The 24759-nt window shown below is 41.4% G+C and overlaps 1 protein-coding gene across 1 annotated transcript; it reads left to right on the top strand.

The window, feature by feature from the left end:
- Positions 1 to 5780: 5780 nt before the first annotated feature.
- tagapb (T cell activation RhoGTPase activating protein b) lies at positions 5781 to 22819 on the top strand (the record flags this gene model as incomplete). Its single annotated transcript, XM_080514528.1, has 14 exons — positions 5781 to 5855; positions 8179 to 8264; positions 11333 to 11503; positions 13964 to 14116; positions 16381 to 16422; positions 17235 to 17319; positions 17420 to 17473; positions 17849 to 17918; positions 18171 to 18322; positions 18818 to 18979; positions 19254 to 19363; positions 20092 to 20278; positions 20759 to 20840; positions 21102 to 22819. The coding sequence occupies 14 exons, from the start codon at positions 5781 to 5783 to the stop codon at positions 22226 to 22228; spliced, it is 2556 nt and encodes an 851-aa protein (XP_080370654.1). The 3' UTR covers positions 22229 to 22819.
- Between the last annotated feature and the right edge of the window lie 1940 nt (positions 22820 to 24759).

The raw sequence follows: 24759 nt of genomic DNA, 5'->3' as shown, positions 1-24759 counted from the left end.
GTGGACTCACGTAATGAAAACTTTGTGAGTTTCTTCCCATGCAGCACACAGCGCTAAATCCAACTCAAACTACTTGATGTTTTTCTAGTGTCCTGAAAACGGAAACATTTTAATTATTTAATCACTCAGTCAAACCGACCTTTCCATTTCATGCCTTCCTCTTTGTTCCAAACCTTTTTTTTTTTATCACTTACTTAACAAAATTGCATTTATTGCCCTAGAGTTTGCGTTTGAACCTGGAAAACTCCCCAAACATACATTTTCTTCTTGAGTCAATGACCTAAGAACTGATACAATCAGACATTCGGTGTTGTGCTGCATCTGCTAATCTCATTATAACTGAGATTTAGTTCCTTTGTAAAGTTTACTTTATAGGACACTTTAATGTGATTGAAGTATATTTTTATGCAACAAACGTTACATTCCAAGTGTGTTGCAACGTGGTGTAAAACTGAGAAGATTCATGCATATTTCAACATTTCTAGTTAAAAAAAACTTGGATCTTAATAAACCAACGGCCATATTTAGAAATTATTTATCAGAGAGACAGAAAGTGACGAGCAGTTTCAACCTACTACAGCATTGAAAGAAGTAAATAATGCAAAATAGTGTAATCAATTATTAAAAGTCTCACCAGATGGTATGTGGGGATCATGGTAGGGATTTACTTTTGATGCCAACATTTAAATGTGATCCAATATACATTTATTTCTGAAGTATTTGAAAAAACCGAACGGATCAATGTGGTTCACATGAAGATAATAAAAGCAATTAAAATATGTGAATAAAAACAGAAATACATATAACACAACATTTTTAAAACTGTACAGTATGACAGGATAAAAGTGTGCAAATAAAACCAAAAGCAAAACCAGAAAGTGTTAAAAGTTAAAGAAATTTGGTGAGTTAAAAAAAAAGAAAAGATTTTGAGTCCAGACTTCAAAGCAAAGAGCTAAACGTTAACTCTGTGACATCCTGGGAAAAGAAAATAAATAGAAAAGTGATGCACAGAAACGGCAGCTCACAAAAACAGTGACATAAACTTCCTTTTATCGAGAGATATTTGTAATTAAGCAAAAATGCAGTCAATTTGTGTATCTCAATGCGTAGAGAACAACTCTCCCACATTCACTTTATGTCTCAATTATACACCGTTCAGCAAGTGAAATAATTGCTAACCTCAGAAATATGTTAACTATAACCTTTGGGAGAAACACTTCATTTGAATTGTAGACATGTCCTCAGACCATTAATATACAAACATTCCTAAATGACGAATTTGATGCTGTGTCTTCGAACGAAATAACGTTTACTTTAACTTTTCATTTCTTGCTGGCCGACTCAAGTACATCCTTTCAGAAGTACACATGAAACTCCAGCACAGATGATCATCGAAGTCCTTCAGCATGCTCTTATTTCTATTCAGTCCACAACTCAATTACCCCGTGACTCAGAAAAATGAAAGGACATCAAATTTCCTCAGAGAGCACCACTGCCTTCATCTCATCTCTTGATTCCTCTCTCAATGATTTAACTGCTTCATGCATGTTAATAAGCCACATTTCTCATTGTTCAAGCATGTTTCTGCACTCCTCAATCACCAGACATTTGTAGCTGCTGATGGAATTAGAGGGACGTGTCCCTCACTGCCAGACCACAGTGGTCTCAGATAAACTGCTACAGCCTGATGTTTCACCATTCATCACCATTTTTGTCTGGAAATGTGTATTTTATGTAAAATTGTCCAAAAAGTGTATAATCTGCCTGTTTTCCCATGATGAGCTGATCGAGGGTTGATTCACAAAGCTACTCCGTGAAGAGTGCCAAATTAGATGCTCAAGAAACCCGATCGCACCGGCAGGTGATATCATTGTGTAAAATGTATTGGATGTATTAAATTGCATGTTGTACATTAACCTATTTGCATAAACTTCTCAAAATTCCACGTTCATGAGAGCAAACAAAGACAAACCTTCAGCCAAATTTTACCTATTTAAAATATGTGAAATGCATTAAAAGTGCGAGAAATTAAGTAAAAGATCAGCAGCGTGGCGGCCTTCCCCCTTCCAGCCCGAACCTTGTATAGAGCCCCCCCCCCCCCCCCCCCCGAGTTCTTCATTTTTAATCACAAGCGGGAGCTTCCTCTCCCCGGCACGTCAACACAGAGCGCATTGCCAACGGTAGACATTCATTCCTCCGTTTCCTGCTCGTTTTGGAATGGGGCAAAAACGAGCAGGAACTGGAGGGCGGTAAAAGGGTTAAAAGCCAAGTTTTCCTCAGTCTGTCTGCTAAAATGCATTATTTGTCCACAATTATTCATCAGTCTGAAGTTTAATCAGTTTGGTGGGAGTCTGTTTGAGACAGTCAGTCTTTGTTGCAATAAATTGTGAAGGTAAAAACGTATATATATATATATGTATATATATATATATATATATATAAATTTTTTTTTTTTTTTTAAATGCATGAGAATCCAGTGTGCATGAATCCACACCACATCAAAATTCATCCTAAAGAACTACATTTGGAAAAAGTAAAAGCTACATTTGATGGAATAAAAGGTATTTAATCGATAGTCCTGTAAAAAAAAATGTGTTGTGAAAGGGAGAAATAACTGTAGGCAATTTCTAAGAAAATGTTCACATCTACCCTAATGGAGCAAGCAATTACTATTATATTGTTCTGTTTCAGAGCTGTAATAATTGAGAACCTTTTAGTGTCAAAACAGGTTTTATTCAAAATTCACTTTCTAATAGTTTTCTAGCAATATGCGTCGCCAAGCGTATTGCTCCATCGAGCGAATCAGAAATCACACCCTGTATAGTGTCATCGGGGGTTTAGCCAATCCCAATCAAGGTAGGCTCCTCCCTTTGACTCCTCCCACAATTAGGCAGCTGTGCTCTGGCACATGACACCAGGAGAGGAAGCACTTCCTCCTCTTCCCAAGATGGGCATGTGTGGGCGGAGCCAGCCCAGCTCACGCGACACAGCAGATTCTGAATGGAGTTAATATGATCCAATGTTCAAATATACGAAAAGCTGGATTTGGAACAACAAACTTTGAATACAACGTCTTTAACACTGGAGGTTTCCCATTGAACAGAACAGAATGTAACTTTAGTGGTGATATTAATGTTACAGTGACAACATAAAGATAAGCAAAGCCCTTCAACGACAGCCAAGAAAAACAGCCATTCTGTCACTAAATGAACACGAGCAAAGTTTTAGATACTTTTTCATGCAATCAGACTGGAGTGTTTCCACGACGCAATTCACCTAAATAACCACAATTGTAATCACCTAAAGCCTGGGTGGAGTCCAGCAGGTGCATGTTGAAAAGCAGGACAGGACATTAAACTATTGTATCTTCACGGATTGGAAATGACGACCACAGACAGCCAGAGAAAATCTTCTGACACTGTTAGAAATTTCACAACCATCATCTCGCCACACTGCTCAGCGCTGCTGCAGCAGGTTACCGCTACGAGCAACCGGCAGAAACCAGAAGGAACAGATGTGAAGACAAAGTGACACCAAATAGAAGCTGTAGTTTGCGCCCAAGCTGCACAATACGTCACATGATTATCCTTATGGGAATATACTACTGGCTGCACTGTGATCATTTCAATTTGCATGCATTGAAGAACAACAATTTACCTGGTTCGGATTATTATGTGTCAGAGTTGTTTTCACTGTTTGCTTCTCTGGTACTATAGCAGGAAAGAATGATATTATTGATGCAAGCAGCAGGTAATTCTGGAGCCGTGCAGCGTAAATGCCAGACGTGATCAGTCCGCCTTATTAGGATTTCATCCGACATGCATGTACGCGTCTGTCGTATTTCCCAGGCTTAGCTCTCACAGCCTCTCTGGCAATGAAGTCACGTGCAGAAATCCCCCCACCATGGCAGTAACACCCTGAATCGATAAGTCGATAACATGACAAAGAGAGTGACATTTCAACTTCAAGCAGGCGATGCGCCAAAGTGAACTGCCAGGTACAGTATGTTTACCGTCGTCAGACTTTTGGGCATGAAAGGTCTTTAAAGATGAGCAGTGAGATGTTTACCGAGGCTTTTGTGTGTCTGCCGCTGATTACGTAAGATTCCCACAATAGGCCGCATTGATGGACGGAGCCACAAAGCAGCACAGTGTCCCCCCCCCCCCCCGTTCAACCAAAGGCTTAATTACATTTTCCCGAACAGAAGCTTCGTCGGGAGTTTCAGTGGGACTCAAACACAGAGGCGGAAAGAGGACCGAACATTTGTGCTCAAGTTCATCTATCCTCATGTCACATTGATTGATATCCTCCATGTCTCGACAATTAATGAAATAAAACTCGAGAGGACTTCCTTTAGCACAAATGGATTGGGGGGGGGGGGATGACGAGGACAGCCATTCAAATGATGGTTATCGCTGCCACTCAATGATACTGTATGAAGATTGTCATTGTGCTTTGAAATAGAGTGCTAATGGTAGAAATGGAGGACAGAAATGGAAATATAATAAATGTACGATTTGCGGAAGGAGGAATGGATTTTACAGTGTCAGACAGGACATGATGTCTTTGAGCCGTTGGGTGTGAATGGGTCCACTCTTTCCGTCTCAGTCGTATTGTACGTCTTTCTCAGTTAGATGGAGGATAAGTTGGTTTTTTGTTTGCCGGAGCCATTATGGTTTGAGTTTTAGGCAAGGCGAATGTATGTAGAGAGCACCATTCAAATCCAGGGCAATTCACAGTGCTTTACAGAGAAAAAAAAAAAAAAGGAAAGGTCTTGAAATAAGTTTTTACCAATTTTTTTATTTTTTAATTTTTTTTTATCAAAAGTTTCACATTCATCCGTACAATGTCAATCTTCAAGCTCCTTTAAACCGTCTTTCTTCATTGTATTTCACCGTCACAGTATCTGCTGTGTTAAAGAAATGTGATCACATATGATCCAGATGATGGTTTTGTGAATATATGCTTTACTGGAGGACTTGGAGTGGTGTTAAATTCAAAAGATCGAAGATTTATCTTCTTTATGCCAACAATGCAACCTGAACTGTATTCGCATCATTTTCTACAGATAACCTTCAATAAAGGAGAAGATTTCTTGATTTCTCGCTCTCTTGTAGTGTGTGTGAGCTACGGAAGAGTTTCAGGGCCACTGAAGAAAAAAAACAACAAACCTTCATGCACTTCGAAAATCAAAGTCGAGATTTTTTTTTTCTCGATATAAGCTATGAGCATTAACAATGGTGGGTGCACGGATTGGAGTGTTTGACTCTTTCCACGTGTGCATAGAGGAACGTGTGTTCATTCCTCAAGTAGAGCAACAACAAGAAATGCCGAATAGGAAGGTTTTTCTTGTAAAACTATTTCTCAGTATGAATCTCCCGTCCGCAGAAGTGCGGAGGGGGCCGGTCGGTGAGCCCCAGTTTGTCACGGCATCTCGCCCTCGTTAAGCCTGGAAATGGGGACGTGGCGGCCGGCCCTGGCGGGATGCACGGCGATCTCATTATAGGAGAGCGATGCCCCACTGGAGCGTAACAGGACAGGCTGTGACGGCGGGGCGGAGGGGAGGAGGACTCTGGAACGGGGCGGCTGGTCGTGGTGGCATTGTGTGGCGGCCAGGCCTCCATTGTAGCGACCCTCATTAGCAGCAGTTAGACGAAGTTGTTGTCATTCTGCAGCCGCTCTCCCAGCTCAGCCCCACAGCACGGCTTTCCAACCCCGCCTGCACACATCGGATGAGGCCGGGGCAGCAGGGGGCCGAGGGCTCGCTCGGAGGCTCCGGCATGGACGCTCCGGACAGCAGGGGAGCAGTGATGAGGAGAGGAAGCTACGACGATGCTGCGGCTTCACTGCGTCCTGTGAGTATCGATCCAACAGCGGCAAGAGGTGGAAAAGATCCTGTCTGTGACGACCGCTGAGTGTCGACTCTGTTCCAGGCTCAGGGGTCTGACACCTGGAGGAGCGTACTGATAGGATCCTCTGTTTTCTCTGTTACATAAAGAAGGTGAAGGGGTCATTTATCGTGTGATGAAATCGCCTTATTATCACTGAACTGTGATGAGGAGCTCAAACAGCACTGACGTATCCAACATGTGTCACTTCCAATGAGTGCAAACCAGTAGTATACCAGTTTTATATGAAGAGGTTTGTGCATCGTGTAAATACAGGCACATGGAAAACCTTTTTTTTTTTTTTTTAGCGTCATATAAACAAACAAGTTCCAAACCTCTAAAACTAAAAAAATTAAAAATTGTTAACGTATTATTATCACCTGTGTTACGAGTCGCCTTCTATATACCAATAAAATTGATTCACCAATAGTCTGGTGTTTATCTATTGTTCGGTTGTTTTCACAGCAACTTTATCGCACTTTGAAATTCAATATGATTTTTAAAATAATTTTTTGATCATTAACGTGACAAAATCCTTTCCGATGCCAAAGCAGCTTTTGGTTGCTGTTGACTTTTATTTGGTTTTGTTTTGTTGATGGGAGGAAAGACATCTAAAGAAACAATACATTGATTTAACAAACCGAAGCCTCTGTAGTATGTGGAACAACCAGAGATGTTCACGAAAGTCTCTTCATGTTATTCCCCAACTTTCTCACGCACTTTATCCACTCCTCCAAGTCAGTTCTTCTGTATCGGAAGCTCAGCAAAGAAACCCCTGAGAAAAGGTGTTGTTTTGTTTCATTGGTACCAACGTTTTACGTTCGGCACCACACTTTGAAAGAGAAATAAACATGATTTCAAATGGCAAATGACAAATTGCCAAAGAAAAGGAACTACTAAACTAAAGTGCTAAAATCGAAGCCACGTGTCTTTCGCTTCAACTTTCCAATACTACAACATGCAACATGAGTGATGCGTCCCTCACAACTGAAAGCATCACAATGGCTCTGGCTTCAATATGAGGAAGGTCAAGGCATTGGTGACTTGTGGATTGCTTTGACATCAAAGAGTTGTTCATATTTTCGCCACGATTTATGGATTTCTAATAAAAAAGGGAAAAGGGTCAAACTTGGGTGGGGGGGGGGGGGGAGAAAAAACTGCCAGACGTCAAAGATAAATTCATCTGTAAGGCCAAAGAATAGAGGAGAAAGAGTTTAACAGCAGAGTAAATCCTCTGGAACAATCAATACCTGAGAGTGAAGTCCTGATGTGTTGTGGTCCTTTGTGTCCGAGAGAGACGCATGCTTTGTCCCCTTTGTTTGTTTTGTCCCCAATTTCTTTTCCCTCTCATCTTGAACTCCACTTAACCCACTTTTTTTTTTTTTTGTTCAATGCGTCCAGCAATTAGAGGACAAGAGCAACAAGATGGACGGCCTGTTTGTTTTCAGTCGCGCAAACAAACAAATGTGGATGTGTGAATGGGAGCTTGTTCCCGCTGGGAATGATTAACAAATGGAACAAACAGGTGGTCTTCAACGTGTGGGGCTAGACGAGGTTTGGGGGGGGGGGGGCGTCTTTTTTTCCAGCAGGACCGTTTCCTTTCAATTTGTGAGTCGAAATCAGATTAAAATGAAAGACAATGTGATAAATAATTTGAATAATACGTACATACAACTGATTTTATTGTGAGTTTAATATCCAATGAAAATCCTGAAATAACAAAAACAATTCAACATTCAAAATGGAATCAAATATTATATTACAATGGTCATAATCATTATTTCAATCATTAAAATGGCTTTTTTTTTTAAATAAATATGATTGTAGATTGGTTGTGTTCTGCCTTCTTAAGAAATTTAAATATTTGTAGACTAATGAAAAGGAGATTAAAGCCTTTTCCTCACAGGAATAAATAACGACTAAACCTGTTAATGTTTTCATTAAAGCACATAATTTAAAACATGTAATGGAGATTAATGAATGGCAGAATTCTAAATGTGAATGAAAAGAGCTATTAATTAATACACACACAGCATAATTAATAAAAAAAGAAAATCGGATTTTCTTTTGACACTGTCGACAGTAAATACGCTGTGATAACTGCAGTGATTTCACAGTAATTTCACAGTCTTTCCTCTAAATGCAGTCCCTGCTGCTCGGCAATTCTCCAGTCAGACTATCAGCTCGTGAAAGAGCCTTTGTATGTCTGAACAAGAGGGACAAAACACACGTGGTGAACAACATTGTTGCTGCAGCACAGTATCCAGGATGCTTCTGCTTTCCGTTGCAGCATCTCAGACACCTGGCCCACAGAAGACGCTCGGCTCCTTCGCTCGTCTTCGGGAAGGCGCTGGGGATGTCGTGGACTCCTATACGGTGAGCGCATCGTCTCAAGCATTTTATTAATCTGTCGGACGGTTTTGTCACCGACGATTAACAACCCAGTGTTTCAGGAGTAAAACACAACCGAAAAATAGCTGCGGGAACCGTATACATTATGGTCTTATCGCAACAGTGTGACACCTAGTGGAAAAATGAGGAACAGCAGCTGCTTTGCACTCATTTTTTTTTTTTTTTTAACCTTTTGAAGTTCAGATTGAACTCTCACCAGTAAGTTTTGACCCACTGCCACATGTTAGGTAGCCAAACATTATCTACACGTCTTGGTGACGTTTGTGATGGAGAAAGTGCGCACGGAGATTTGTAGCAGCAAAAATTCAATTATGAGCCCAGTGACAGTCAGAATCATATGTGGCAGCACATGGGAGTTAAGAAAAAAAAAAAAAAAAAAAGATTGTTTTTTCTTCTTCTCACAGACAGAAACAAAAAAAATCGTATCGGTCTACATATTGAAGTATGTCAGATCAGGACGCCACCTCACTGTCACCTTGCTGCCCACAAGCACAGATGTCCCCAAGGGGATTTACACAGCAGAGTGTTGAAACTAGCGCCACAAACACTGAGAGACCCCACAAATACAATGTGTTGTTTTTAAATCTCATAATCAGCAGTTTCCTCAGTTTGGACTTAACTTTGACAATATGATGTATGATACACCCTATACTATGTTACTCAAGGATAAACTCAAGAAGCCTCGTTTTAGAGAAACTTTAGAGAAAATGTTTGCAATAATGAAACAACTTCATAGTTTATTTGAACAAAAATGTCCTTTTGCAACCTGGGGAAGTAAATATGATCCTTGATAATCTCTATTGCTGACTTTCACTTATTGTCGGCAGTATGGGTGGAATCATTCACTCATGAATATTGAAGACACTGTTGGAGGACTGACATGAACATGAACCCTGTAAAAAAAAAAAAAAAAAAGTTCAGGGTCATTACATCTCTTGGATCACAGTCGAGCTCTTGATGTAGAAGAGCAGCCAGAAAACTCACTATTGTCTTACATGACGACAAAACAGGCGATCGAAGATAGTAAATGCTATAATTTTACAAAAAAAACGTTATCAACTGTCAAACTTTTTCTTCTTTGATGTGATCAGGAAACACCTCCAGGGTGTTCAGTGTGTGATCTGATCAGCTGCGTGGGCTCAGAATCACCTCCTCTCATTTGTCTGTCATTTAACCTTTTCCAGTTCTCAAAAAAAAAAACACAGTCGGTATTGAGACCACCGGAGCAGATGGTGGGCGAGTCCTCCAGAGCAAACACACTCGCATCACACATTTCCGTGACACGTGGGCAGGCGGCCTGTGGGTGTTGGTTTCACTACAGTGGGAATGCCGCTGACGCAGAACAGCCCACCTTAAATAGAGAGGCTGTCCAACGGCTAAGTGTAAAGCTTTTAATTTTAAATGGTCTCTAATATGCTTGAGGGAAATTCAATGTTTCATATATTTTAGTGTTTTTCTGTGACATGTGATCCTGAGTTTACCAACTGCTAAGTTAAACTGTCATTGTACATTTCTGTCATCGCTTTGCCTTGAAGATGTTATTGAAAGAAATGTATTACATATGATCTTCTGATTGAATAGTAATGGCTGACTTTATACTCACAATGGGTTGAGGTCTACTTCCTTTTTTGTTTTTGATTTTTTAGCTTGTTTTGTTTATAGAGTGTACAAAAAGGTTCCTCCAGTGCCGGTATTTTATGTGTCACCTTCAGCAGACCACAAGGGGTGTAACGGGGAAAGTACCCCGGCTGGGGCAATTTGAATTTCTGCCCTTAGGTCAGGATCAGTGGGCAGCAACATCACCAGCACCGGTTTCACAATGACTGACAACAAACAACTCTTACTTCTCTGCTCTGCACCTTGACTTGACAAGTTTGATCCACAATAGAACATCAGCGTTACAACCAGACTCCTTACTATTAAGAAAACTAAACACTTACAGTTTTCATAAATGTCATCTGAAATGAAAAGAAATCTGTCTAATAATAAAGTAAAGACGACCAAAGCCACTGACTTTTTTTTTTTTTTGTACTTGTTTGTTTTGGGCCAAAATCCGATTTGCTCTCAGAGGATACAGATGCCACAAACACGACGCCTTTGTTCTCTGAGCGGAATAAATACTCAAAGTTCATTTGGTGAGCTAATGCTAGTTTATTCCTGTGTGATAAAATTAGATCATATCATTGATGTGATATTGATCTGGCGAGGTGGGAGATGTACTCACACACAGATCTGACATTTGTATTCTAATTAAAGCTCGGCTCCGTTATTGATGGACCATCGCAGTGTTTGGAGACACTGATTCAAGCGAGTTTGTTTGTTTTACAATACGAAAGGAGTTGGAAGACACAAAAAACTGCCACCAGTGAGTTCACCTCATTATTAAAACGGTTTGAATCAAGTTGGTGTTAAATAATTGATGTTAAAACACTTCAATTTCTTTCTTTTTTCTTGGTTTTTGTGCTTCTGAGTTTTGCCATTTTTCCACCAGGTATGAAAGGTTTTCTTAAATGTTATTATTTGAGCCGTTTTTACCAGTCCTGGTTTTTACTGTTTGTAATCCTTTTTAATGTCAGGTTTTAGTAAATGTAATTTTAGTTATTGTAGCTGTTTTAGGAAGATGTTTTCAGTTTTAATAATAATTTTCCTTTGGTGGATGGAGTTTTTGGTATTTTATCCTTTTTTTAATCACTTTTAGCCATTTTAGCTGATAATTGTTTTTCCGGAAAACTTTTGTGGCATCACGGGTGACCGTTTACACCACAACGGTCCTGGAGTCAGTGTAAACGCAACTTTTTGAAAACGCCTCCCGAAGTAGAACTTTTCGAAAATGTTCCAACACCGTCCCAGCGGAAATGAGGGGGGAAATTCAATTATTTGAGAATGCGCCAACTCCGTTTCCATGTAGACAGAGGAAAGTGTTGTCCCTTTAAGTATTAATATTATTTAGCTAAGCTATTTGAGAAAATGCGTTGATTGCTAAAATAATAATGTGACTGTTCTGGCGGTGGGTGTTCTTTCTCCGTTCTCAGGGAGGAGGCCCCCTGCTGGGTGTCTGTGGAGCAGAGCCCGTTCGTCCTCGGCCTCAGCGGCGAGAATGGGGAGCTGCTGCTGGACGAGTGCGTGCAGGTCACCGAGGGCGCCAAGACCCGCGAGAGACACCTCTTCCTCTTCAGAGACGTCATCGTCTTCGCCAAGCTCAAGTGAGATATTCACACACTCCAGTATTTATAGATGCTGTGATAATTGTTTGACAATCAAATCAGTGTGCAGATGAGGAAAAATACCCTTCGTCTAAAATAATAAAGGATACAGTTCTAATCCCGTGGTGCTATTTCAGCAGCTTTCAGTTGAAGATTTACGTGCAGCTGGACGTGGAGAGTGAAAGAGGAAGTGCAGAGTGAACGTGTACCAGTGGAGAGCACAGGGACAGTTGGGGAATCTCCAAACGTGTTGTGGCCTACCTTGACTCGAAAATAACAGACGGCGAGAGCTGGGTGGTTCCCGCTGACTGTTGTTACATCCACTAATAAAAAGTCCCAAATACTGTAGAAACCCTGTTTCGGTTTAGGTTGTTTACACACTCACGTTACAAGTTTAACCCGAGTTGGGAATTACAAATATCCAAAGTATATGTGACATGGCAAATTAAGCAGAAGAGTTTCGAAGTTTAGAGCAGCTCAAAAGTCCATATGGGAGTTTGTGGTGATTCCAGGAGCTCTTCTCTGAAACAAACATCAAATCTATTGTTTAAAAGATCCACCTCATTAGTTGGCTTGTATATGGCTCCTGGAGTAAAATGATGATGTTCAGTGTTAGAAAGAAAATTACATTTTGAAAGCTTTTTTTGTTGTTTAATCTGATGATTTTTGAATAGGTCTCTGCATCTGCTGATGTCATCCACAGGTTTTTTTTTTTTTTTTTTTTTTTGTTTATCTGGTCAAGTCAGTTTCTTTTCATTTCCTTTTTGACAGATGTGACGTACGTTCATGTGCGTCTTATATTCCTCGACATACGGTACACGTGCAAAACACCACCACAGCATCCAAAACTTCCAATCCTAACAACGGCAATATGCTATAGTTTTCATTTCACACAGTATCCCCACCTTAAATCTTACAAAATTGATTTAACACAAGCGCTACTGGCTGTAATCTGCTGAAATATAATGCACAATGCACGTGTTCAATAGATGGCTGCCTTTGCTCCTTTCCCATAGATTTTCTGTAACTTATCACTTCTCTACTTGTATTTCTACAGCACACACTGTGTATAACACCTCCTGCCTCCCCGAGCTCAGTCCATCTGTTGTTATACCTTTTGCTCGCCTCGCCTCTCTTTTTCTCCTCTAATGCTCCGGGATCCAATCAGCAAACACGGTCTACCTGTACGGCGGCGTAGTGGGGAGGTGAAGTCTCTCTGTAAACACGGCAACGTCAACAGTCTGAAGTCTATTTTTAAAGCACTTAGGGAGACGTTTCATTCAGACTCTTTTACTTTCAGCCAATTCCACTTCTTAGAATTCTTGTAATCAAACCGAGCTGGAAAGAAAAAGTGCTTCACTGGATTTTTAAGGTCACCATACTTAAAGCACTGAATCAATAAAAGCATCAATAATTCTGTAGTTATTACTTACTGATTGCCTCTCCAGGTACAGCTTCACAATTTATTTCAGAGCTTTTGACTCATCTGCATTACATGTTTACACATTTTGTAGAGCTGTATAGTATGTCACAAATTTATTATTATAGCAATATCAACACCTGTGATATACAGTACATATAGATAGATAGATAGATAGATAAATACTTTAATGATCTCCAAGAGAAATTCACAATTGTATTGTAAAAAAAAAAAAAAGACTGAACTGACTGAAAAGACTGAATTACTTTAAAATAATAGAATTTAGAGTATCAAATATAAGTTTAATTAATTATGAGTATTCACAATGACTAATTACTAACTCTCAAAGTACAAAAACAAAAACATCATGTAAGTGTTTGTTTATAAGGCAAAATCATGTTTACCTAATATTGCAGTATTTTGAATGAACACAACAAAACACATTTCATAAATGAAAGACAACAGACTAAATGTTTTAAATTATATTAATAGTTATTGATAATTTATCCCACATTTCTGTATTCCTCTTAAAGTCTACAAATACTTTGGCTGAATGAAAAAGCCACATTAGAAACAAACCCAAAATGTACTTTTGATTAAAAAAAATTCTATTTCTCTTTGTAATAAAAACAAAACACCATGCAAGAAAAAAAACAAAAAACATTCAAACAGCCTCAGCGTCTCACCGTTCACCAATTACTGTGATGTTGACATCTGCTCGCTGTCCCTTTATCCTCGACTCTCTCATTTCTCGTCACTTTGTGCCGGCACGTTGTTGCACTCCATGTTTTCATGTATGAAAATCAATTTTCCACTCGTCTGTAAGAAAGAATAAGTCATTTCTTTTCATGTCCTGTCATGTGTACATTTCAAAAGCAGCTCCGACTTGTGCTTTTCATTTCAACATTGTGGTTCAGGAAACAACCTCAAACTCTTTTTTTTTTTTTCAATCACCATTGTTGAGTTGGAACTGTGTGGAACTGAAACTTGGAGGGTCAGCTCGAAAATACCACTGAAGAAATAAGTTTTCCTTTCTGCAGGTCAGCTGCCAGCTACCGCCTGAAGCACAGAGTGAGCCTGGAGGACGTCTGGCTTCACGGCTTCGAGGACGAGGAGGGCACGATGGAGGACGTGGACCTCAGGTTGACCCTGGTCCTGGCCTGGGCCCTCACGTTCTGTCTGGTGTGTTTCCGGTAAGGAAACAGATTCATAAGCAAAAATCCAGATATCCGAGTGTGCATAAGGAAAACGGTGGATATTGGCCTTCTTCATGTTTAACCTCTTTTTCCCACCTTTACATCCTTTTATTCTGCTTTTGACTAGAAGTATTCGTGTCTCTAAAGTAACCGGGGATTTCCTGCAGCAGAGTTTTCTTTCTTCCAGAGCTGTGAAGCTTAAATACAAATATAACCAGTTAATGAACGTGACCAATTACCAGAGAAAGAAAGTGCAAATACATCATAAAATTAAATTAAATGCATCTGAACTGATTTCATTCATATTTTGAATAGAACATTTCAGTACTATCCCTCTCCATCTATCTATCCATCTTTTTATACCACTTTTTCCACCTCAGGGTCACAGTGAGCTGGAGCCAGTACGCTACCCTGGACAGGTCGCCAGTCCATCACAGTGTCCTTTCAACACCTTTCATTTTTAATTAGTAACCTTTAGAGACACCGGCACTGAGTTTAGTCATTCAGACAGGATCAGGTTTGCTGTTTTCTTTCTTTGAGCGCACAAGTAAAGTGCATAAATGTCAGGGCTCTTCATTTAATGGTCCTTTCATTCCTGTCTTGTCGTGACTCCATTCAAAAGTTGCTGGGAAGAATAGAAATAAAGTTTTGTGTTCGTAGCAGCCATTGGAGTGACTTCCACGGTGCGACAATGTTCCTCTGCGTGCCACATGTTTTATGGCCTTGGCCATTTGTTTCCACATGGCATTGTGATTTTACCCATTTGGATTGTTGCTGAGGCTCTGACTGCATTGGTTGGTGAATATCCTCAACTGAACAGACGGGTTGGGTTCTCTCAGTGTTTTCTCTCTCTCTTATAGCCCAGTAGGTGACAAAGGAAAGAGCACTGTTATTGGGAGGAACAAATCTCAACGCACAAAAACAGTAGCTTTTCTACTGCAATGCATCTGTTATTTTCCTTTTACTTCTTATGTTTGAAATTGAATTAAATAAATAAATAAATGTCAACTATTTAAGGTTTGTATTAATAAAAAATGATACCATTATCAGCTGTGGTTTTGGCAAGCATCACATCTGAAGCAAGGTCAATGATATTGTACAATACTGATTACAAACTTCATTCAGTCAATTATCACTGAATTCATATTAATCCCAATGTGGGGCTTGTGCTTTTTTGCAGTTTTCTTTTTTTTTTTATTATAACAAGCTGAATCATAGTTAGAGTAAGAGTGTGTTGATAAAGTCTAGATTATTTGAGAAAAACTGCGATATTGAAACACTGCCACATATTGAAAGTTGACTTCATTTAAAAAAAAAAAAAAAGAGGAGGCAATAACACACACTAATTGTACATTGTCTGGGACATTTCTAGAGCCATAATCATCAAAATATGTCCAGGCGGCTGAAGTTGATTTTAACAGAAAAACAAAGTCACACACGTGATTTTGCCCGTCATCGTGTCTGTGGCTGTCAGTGGAATATGTAGGTCGACGTGTAGTAAAACCATCATATGACTTGTTGCCTTCGTGAAAATGGAGAAGTAGCAAAGAGAAAGTCATTGGGGCCGAATCACAAGACAAGATGGGAAGTTTGAAGCTTCATGGGAGGTGATCGACATCAGCTGACTGTAAGCTTGGTCTTTACTGTAAAGATGAAACCCTCGTGTTCATCGGCGAGGCTGAGTGAAGAAAAAAAAAAAATGTCATTGTGGCGATGTGGCATCTGCTCCGATTCCCGATCAAAGGTCATCGTCTGAGAAAAGGCTTCGCATGTGGCAGTCATTTGTGATGTTCAACAACTCCCACGTTTAAACGAATCACAGTCAAACAATGAGTTAAAGTCTTTCAAGAAGCAGATGAGTACCCTGGCGGGGTTTGACTCGCGTTGGCACTCCTGCAATGACTTAGGGACACAATTTGCTTTGGTCACACGAGTTCCGCTGCTGAAAAGCTCCTTGTAAAATCCGAAATCAGGTCATCATCACACCGTGCAGGTATCTACGTAGGTGTGTGTATGTGACCGAGTGCTGTTTCCACTGGTGGACGGCACGCCGCAGCAGACGTAGCCGAGGAGGAAGTGGAAGGTGTCTGTACCGGGGGCCCGCCGTGACGCTGCTTCCTGTTCCCGTGACTGACACGCTGTTTCCAACGGAGTTATTAAAAGCGCCTGTGGGTGCACGCTCCGCTTTAGTCCTCCCTCTGCCGTCGGCCCCGTCTCTCTGTGGATCAGTAGCTCACACCATGCTGTTATTTCGCCCACAGCTCGCCTGAGGTGAAAGAACGCTGGTTAGATACTCTTCACAGGTAAGGACAAACGCACGGTTTATAAAGACACGCTATTTCTACTTGAGTTATCAACGATTTGAAGAGTCTCCGCGAGATCGGGGCTGAGCCATGGGACTTCTGCCTCAATTGAGTTGAACTCTACTTAAAGACAGTGTTACATGGTTTTAATGAGCAACCTCCCTGCATTGCATCAGTCGAATTCTTTCATTTCTTTTTGTTTCTTCTGTTAATGACAATCTTTCAATTCAGTGAAGATGGTTAAAAATATGCCAACAAATATGCGCTTTGCACATTGTAAAAATAATGGTGCTGCCTTGTATTGCAAGTATAACACAAACTTATTTTCATTGGATTTGTAATTTCTGCTTGACCTCTTGAGCAGTGCTCAAGGCGGCGTGAGGGCCGAGGGCACAAGAGATCATATTCAGACTCTATGGGCTCAGATTATGCTACGAATGTTGGTTCAACAAACTACATTGAGGAAAAGGTGTGTTTGACTATGAAGAGAGTGTCTTTAAACAATGAGGGATTGTAACCGAGAGGCCAGAGGTTAAACGTTTAAAATGTTAGCGAATGAAGCAGAGTTGGAATAATCACAGTGGGTTAACAGGATTACGGTTTGAGAGGGGATTTAATGTCAGTTTTCCTGTGAAGAACATGGAAGTTCAATTAAAAGGAAGACTGACCAATAACACCGACCACAAGTGGGACATAGTCATGTTTTTTTTTTTTTTTTTTTTTTTTTAACAACCCAATGACTACACAGTCCATTTTGTCAAGTCAAATATGAAAGTTTGAAGATTTTCAATTGCATTTTGTTCTCATCACAGAAACATTAAAGAGGCGAGAGCAAGGGCTGGCTGTGCTTCTTCTCCTCCAGACGTCCTCATGAAGGTGTTGAGCGGCAGCATCGCTGTAAGTCTGCTCGCTCATCCACGCTAACTGGAAATCGATGAGATCATCGAGAATAAATTGTAAACATTTTCTGTTCTTTTGTTTCCTCGCCGTGCTGCAGACTAAAACCCTGACTGGAGGTGGTATGGAACAATTGATTGAGTTTCCACTTGATGTAAGTAAAGAAACAACATTTCACTTGCTTTTCTGATCGAATCAACTCAAGCGAAAACACTGCCATGAAAACACACCTCCATCTGTCTGCGAGGCTTAAACGAGGCTACATTACTCAGGAGCCGCAGGAATTTCCTTAAATACTAGATAATGATGCATTGGATGAATCATCAGCTCATATTTTAGTCTTTTGAGAGGTTGTTAATTTCACTCTGTCACATGTTTGAAGGCATGAGCAGTGAGGGTGTGTGGCAATGAAAATAAAAAAAAATAAAAAAAGAACCAGCTCCTCCCTTTTCTGCTCTGGCTTACATAACCATGTTCCTCTTGCATTGTCATCACCATAAGACTTTTTTTTTCATTATTTTGTTGCCAGGGCGATGCAAAGATCCCGGTCGTGGCGAAGCTATTGAATAATCAAGAGGAGAAGCTGACACAGTCCGTTGGTAAGTTTGAAAAGTCTCTGCTGGTGCAGATGTCTCGTGGTGGCAGTTACTGCCGGTGGGTGTGCCCTGATGAAGTGTGCCATGAGCGGGGATGAGACCAAAGACAATAACAACTGATAAAGCAAATAGGAAATTAAACCACTGATAAGAGCTCAGTGGAATTCATATCTTGTTGCATTAGTTTTTTTTTGTTTTTTTTTGCATTGTCCACATCGGGAAAGTTAATGGAGAAACTTCTTCTACTGCCAACAGAAACCAAGTGGAACCTGGTGAAGAGGCTCAGGAAAGGCCCCAGCTTCATCGGCAAAGCATGTCGGACTGAAACAGACAGCAGGACTCAGCTGTTTGGACAGGCCCTCTGCAAGATCTGCCCGGATGACTGCTCACTGCCCAAACCAGTCACAGTAAGTGGATGTGTTGGAAGTTGTATTCTCATTTATATCTTTGTTAGATTTGAACAGTTTAAGACGTGTAACCTTAGATCAGTGGTGGGACGGGTGAGTTACAGAGCAGGAAAGCTGTGGGGGTCGTGGCCTTTACCTGCATTGGTTTTTCCATTTTAATGCTGAGGAACATTGAGATTTTGAGTGTAAGGACCCCGCTTTGTATCTAGTTAAAATAAATAAAGTGGAAGATAAAAATGTTAACTACTCAATATTGTGAGCATAATGGTGATGAAGTAGTAACGGTTCTGACTGTTGCAGATTTCATATAAAGACTAACTAGCTTTTTTTTTTTTTTTTTTTACTAACACAAGAGTTGTGTTTTTTACCGCCGGGGGGCAATGTGGTGAGAGACCACATTGGTGTGTGACCTACACACTTTGACAACACACCTCTCGGTTTTGTTTCCGCTAAGTCTCCATTCACCCCCGCCTCTTCTTCCTCGTCTGCCCCCAGGAGCTGCTGGTGCTGCTCAGGAAGAGAGGCCCGTCCACAGAGGGGGTGTTTCGCAAGCCATGCAACAGCAAGAACATGAGGGACCTCCGAGAGCGGCTGAACAGCGGCGTGGAGGTGGACCTGGAGGGTCTGCCGGTCGTCCTGCTCGTCGGGCTCCTCAAAGTACGTTTTCTGCAACCCGCTGCAAGCAGTGTCCAATCACATTGTAGATGAGCGCAACTCAAAGTCGTGGTCAATAAGTCCACACGACACCATGGGTTCATGATACGAAGAGGACTACTTCACTAACCAATGCATAGTTTAGGGGCGGTGGAATTAATGTAGCTTTTAATTATTCATGACATAATTTTGAAGAAGTAATAAAATACTTGTATACTTATGGTTCCTGATCTTCCCTTTAGTGATGATAATAACTCATTTCACCTCCTGTTTATAGAGTTTCCTGAAGGACCTCCCTGGCAGCCTGCTGCTGTCTGAACTTTATGATAAGTGGATGATGGCCCTGGATAACCGGGACACCCAGCAGAGAGCTCTGGAAATTACCAAGTAAGTACATGTCTAGTATAGAGGTCTGCAATCTTTGTGGCCAAAAGAGCCTTTTCTTCCCACTTCATGCCAAATACAATTTATCTGGGGCAGCAAATCATGTCTGACATGCAATTTTGTTATAAACACAGCTCATTAACTTCTGCATTTCATTTACATTCACCATATGAGACATGAACTTTACCTGAAACTTCTCTATAGTTGGAGTCATCCATGGTCAGAGAGGCGCAACACAATTCTGGAAATTTACCTCTTCCAGTGAAAAGCAGCAGATGTGTCGGGATGATATACAATGTGTTTTTAGTTGAAAATCTATTCAGCTATTCTTTTATTTATGTCTCACTTTTAGCTCCTCGAACTGGAAGATAAGAATCATGTTTAAAGATTTGAAGGGACAGAATGGAGGAACACCTCAAAATAACTTACACATGACGTCCTCCATTCATTAGCATTTTACATTTTACAGAATAAACAGTGTTAAATTTGGGTAGTTTCATGAATGGTTTTGCGGTTGTAAGTCGAATGGGGTTTTTATGGTGTGGAGTTTTGCAGATCTTTTCCAAGGTCCTCTTTCTGAAATATATTCCACTTCCCCTTTTTCAGTCTGTTGTCTGTTCGAAAAAAGGAAGAAACTTTGAACTGCTAACAAAAAAAAAGGGCGCGAAGTTAATGTTCTTCCTATTCCACCCCCCCCCCCCCCCTTCCTCTTTTCGCCGCCCATGAACCAGGGTGTTGGATGATCTGCCGCATCCCAACAAGCTCCTCCTTCAACATCTAATCTGCGTCCTCCATCACGTCCTCGAAAGCGCCGATACCAACAAGATGGACGCCCACAACCTGGCCGTGTGCATCGGGCCCACGCTGCTGTGGCTGGACGACACGCCGCTGGATGAGCAGCAGGGAAAAATGCAGAAGGTAGAGAGTCTGGTTATGATTAAGTTTTCTCACTTTTAGTGCTTTGAAGCTTTGTGGTATAGGGTGCACAAAACCTCAAAAAGGTTTCAGAAGCACAAAGCGTTTGTGTTTACACTGCAAATGAGAAGAAAAACAAAAACAGGACTGATCTGGATTTTTGATTTTTCATGTTGTTGTAAATGTGGGATGTAGAGTTAGTTACATGCTTTCATTGTGAAATACCTTCTAAGCTTTTATATCATCTGCAAATCTCTAACAGCAGTCACTTAATTTATTTTTATCAGGACTTTTTCCGAAACATGAAAAGGAAAATAATTATGCTTGGAAAAGGCTTCTGCTGGACATTTACATGTTTCCTGCTTTGAATTAAAGCTGATCTAGAAGAACTAAAGCTCCTCAGAATCTAAATTACACTTTTAGCATCACTTTTTATGACATTTATGATTTTACTCATCATGATTCATTTTTTCTCTGCTGCAGGCCACAGAATTAACTCAGTTCCTGATTGAGAATTACGAACTCCTCGGAGAAAACATCCCCAATCTGCTGGACACTGATAATGGTAAATATACACCCTACTCACATCATGACACATACATGTGTTTTGGTGTCTTACTAAATCCATCCATATTTAGATTGTCCTCCTTCTTACATTCATCATATCGGCTATGCGATTAACAAAAAAGACTCTGATGTCAACAAAGACATTAATATCGTCTACATCATTTGCAGAGTTGTTATTATCTTAGTACTCAACAGTATCTCATGTTTGCTTCTTGCCGTGCAGCTCTAGAGGGAATAATGCTCTTCTTACTGTTCACAGACTCGCTGTCCTCCCAGCATCAGGACTCGGCGTACGACAGCACCGACCCGGATGGAGACGGCGAGGCAGCGGGGAACAGACACGTGGAGTATGGATCGTCTTCCTCGTCTTGCTCTCTCAGCCCCTCGTGGATGTCGGACGGTGCCTCGAGCACGAAGCCGTCGGCCTTCAGCCGCCGCTGCTCCGAGCCCATCATCCTCCTCTCCGCCGACCTGGAGAGCCTCCGCGGCCACGCCCGGAGCCACGACGACTGCTCCGTGCGGAGGCGGGACTTTGACGGGCTGCCTCTGAAGAAGCAGATCTCCGACGACTCCTTCTTGCTCCGATGCCACGGGGGCGCCGACTCGGTTCTGTCTTTTCCCAAACTGAGCAGCAGCTCCAACATGGACCCTCTGCCCTACATGGGCAAAGACTGCTCCTGCTCCTCCCTGGAGAGCGCCGCCTCCAACCAATCAGACGGCTCCGTCTTCACCAGCTCTCCAGCGGCGTCACCAGGGTGCTCAAGACGAGCAGAGGCCGCCGCCACCCAGCCCTTAGCGGGGGCTCAGGCTCAGCAGGACATCGTCAGGCCGCAGGAGAAGCGGCGCTCACATTCGCTGAGAGTGGCCACCAAAGTCCTCATGAGGACCCGGAGCTTAGGGGGCTTCGGCAGGAGCAGCCTGAAGAAAGACTGCCAGAAAGAAAACTCCTTCCCCTGCGAGACCCTCAGGGAGGACTCGCAGAGCGAGGCAGACCCCCTGGCCGAGCACCTGCAGAAGCCCCGCCCCCTGTCGGCCATCGAGGTGTTCAAGCACGTGGACAGCAGGCGGCCGTGCAGTCCCCCGTCGTACGAGCAGGCCACGCAGAACACCGGTCTCCCCCCTCAGTATCACTCCATGACGGTACAAGACGCAGTGGAGCTGGAGAGGAGGTCCCGCCCCTCGTCTGTGAGCTACGACTTCCAGTCAGGGTACAGTCAGGACTTTGGTGCAGTGGTGCACGGCTCAGCCAACGTGGCGGAGCGACGGCCTTTCCGCCAGAGGGCCATGTCTGAGACCGCCTCCGGTGGCCGCCACGAGGCCGTGTCACGGAGATGCAGCCAGCCGGTGTTCGAGGAGTTCTCCTATGCCAAGGAGTCGTATGTGTGAACCCGAGCTGGACAAAGACAGAAATACTCAAAGGGCACCAGTGGAACTGCTTGCTTCCTTTGAGTTCCACTTCTTCACGGCCTTCAGAGGTTCCTCCTCTCCCAATCTTCTCACTCGCATTTTTGGAAATTGAGCGGCTGATTTGAAGATAAGTGGAAGATGGACTTATGTCGCGCATTTTACAACTTCTCCTCGATCACATTTTCTCCCCTGCGAGGTGCTCATGCATCGTTAGCAGCTCAAGGACACTTCCACACATGTACAGAGTGAGATCGGGATCAAACCGCCAACGCCCACATTGGAAGACGAGCCACTCTCCCAGCTGAGCCACATCCACCCTCCCAAATCTTTCTATTGTTTCACTAGTGTGCCATCTTCACGGTCGCACGTTCCCAGTAGTGCTATTAAGAGTACGAGTAATTAACACGATAGATATTTAGTCTATCACCATAAAGCTATGTACACACAGAGTGAACTATGCTACCACTTTGTGTTTGGTTTGCAGTGTGACATGTACAGAATGTGATTTCTATGTTTCTCTATGTGCACTTTACCGTGCATCTCTTTCTTCCACTACACGAGAGCACTTTTCTGACCATTAACGATGCTTTCTTTTTTTTTAAACTTGCATATGCTGAGTTGTAAATAAAGTGAGATAATAATGCAGTTTGATGTGTGATTCTTCTCTAAAAAAAAAAGACAAACTATTTAAGACCTGATAACATTTCACTTTGCTAGAAGTGTTACCTAACTGCAGCTTGAAGACTCGTTGAGAGAACATCGTGTTCCGCTGCATAAAACAGAAGGAAACCAGATGCAGTCACATGGGCGGATTTGGTTTTTCTCTGAATCGCTCTTCCTCTCGTCTACAACTGCACGACGAACCGATGTCACCCGCGGCTCATTTCCTTTCTAAAATATTTGTATCCTTCCTCTCGACAAGTAGATTTGGCTGATAAAGCGCAACAAACCACTGAATCTGATTGCGACAGATGGTAAGATGTATTCTGAATGTTGAGATGATCCCAGGTAGTATTTATATTTGACATTTCTCAATGTAAGGACACAAAACTACATCAAATATCAAGTATTCCTGGCATCATGTCAGTGGGATCTGACATTGTTCTGGCCAACAGACTGAATGAAACTCACTGTCATTTTAAAATCTGACTGAAAGTCACTCCACTGAATCCAAAATCGCATGTTTTGCATCGTAGCAGAGCTCCGCTGGTCCTTATGGATGAAGTTTTGAAAATTTGTACATGTTTTTCTCGGATGTGTCGCTGAGGTTGAGTTTGACCAGGAAGGATCAGTAAGAGTCACTTACTGAAGTTCACTTATAACTTTGCAGTTAGTTATGTCTTCAAATCAGTAGATTTTTGATATTATGTTGAGCCTTCCAGTTCATGTTATTTCTAAATGTTTTTTCTTCACTCGATGACGAAAGTAATCCATTTTGAGTTCTGTTCTTTAGAAATCCATTTTTAAAACTTATTTTTCCATCTTGCATGCATTCAATCGGCTTTTTAATGCGGGTTTATGAGCAGCTCTCTCTTGTTGTTATAATCGGCCCACGTATGATGACATATCACTTTATAAATGTAGAAGATGGATGAGCACTGCGCAGTGGTGAAGTGGTTAACTTTGCATGTTCTTCCTGTGCATGTGTTGATTTATTCCAGTTCGTCTGATTTTCTCCAACTTTAAACAGAAAAAGTCTAAAGCACAAACCTGGAATCAAATCACTGTGAGGCACTAGTACCCATCCTGCAGACACACACTCCTCTCACATTTTTAAAATGTGTGTATCTTTAATTGGTACCTCTAATTGGAGCTGCACACTGTGTTTTTTAGCGGAATGTACAATAAAAGACATTTCATGAAAACATCAATCCTGATTACGGATTTTGGAAATACCAGTGAAGCTTCAAGACTACCAGGGTTGCAATAAGAATTTGTTGTGAGGAGCAAACTTAGAAGGACCAGTGAACATTTTTACTCAAATAAAACTACGGTTGCACTGCTTTACTCACTACAAGTAGAAATACTGTTTGTAAGTCAATGAAAAAAGTATTAGGTATATTTTTGAATCATCTGTATGACATATTTCCAGTTTTAAAATCTAATTTTTTCTCAGAAAATCACATTAAAAAACAAAAGTCTAAATATGGTCTGATTGGCTCTAAAAATGCAGATTAATAATCATCCAAACAATAAGGAAGTAGAGTGGATTTCATGTTGTAACTTGTACTTAAAGATTAGTAAATGTACATACTAGATGTACCATGATGCAAGTGAATACACAACACTACTTTTTAAAACAATGAAGTCGTATAGTATTGGATAATACAGTATATAAAAAACTGTAGATTCAGTGAGATTTAAGATAACATAGAATAGATATTGGAGCATGAGTAAAGTCACACACTTGGAAATTACTCTTGAGAATGACTTATACCAGAAAATACAAGATCGCATTTCAAAAGTAGTAAAGTAGATTACATGGTGTCGAAGATCCCATACTTGGAAAG

This window comes from Blennius ocellaris, assembly GCF_963422515.1.
Source record: "Blennius ocellaris genome assembly, chromosome: 18".
Classification (NCBI taxonomy): Eukaryota; Metazoa; Chordata; class Actinopteri; order Blenniiformes; family Blenniidae; genus Blennius; species Blennius ocellaris.
Note: the sequence above shows the minus strand (reverse complement) of the source record. Positions and strands in the feature narration are given on the sequence as shown.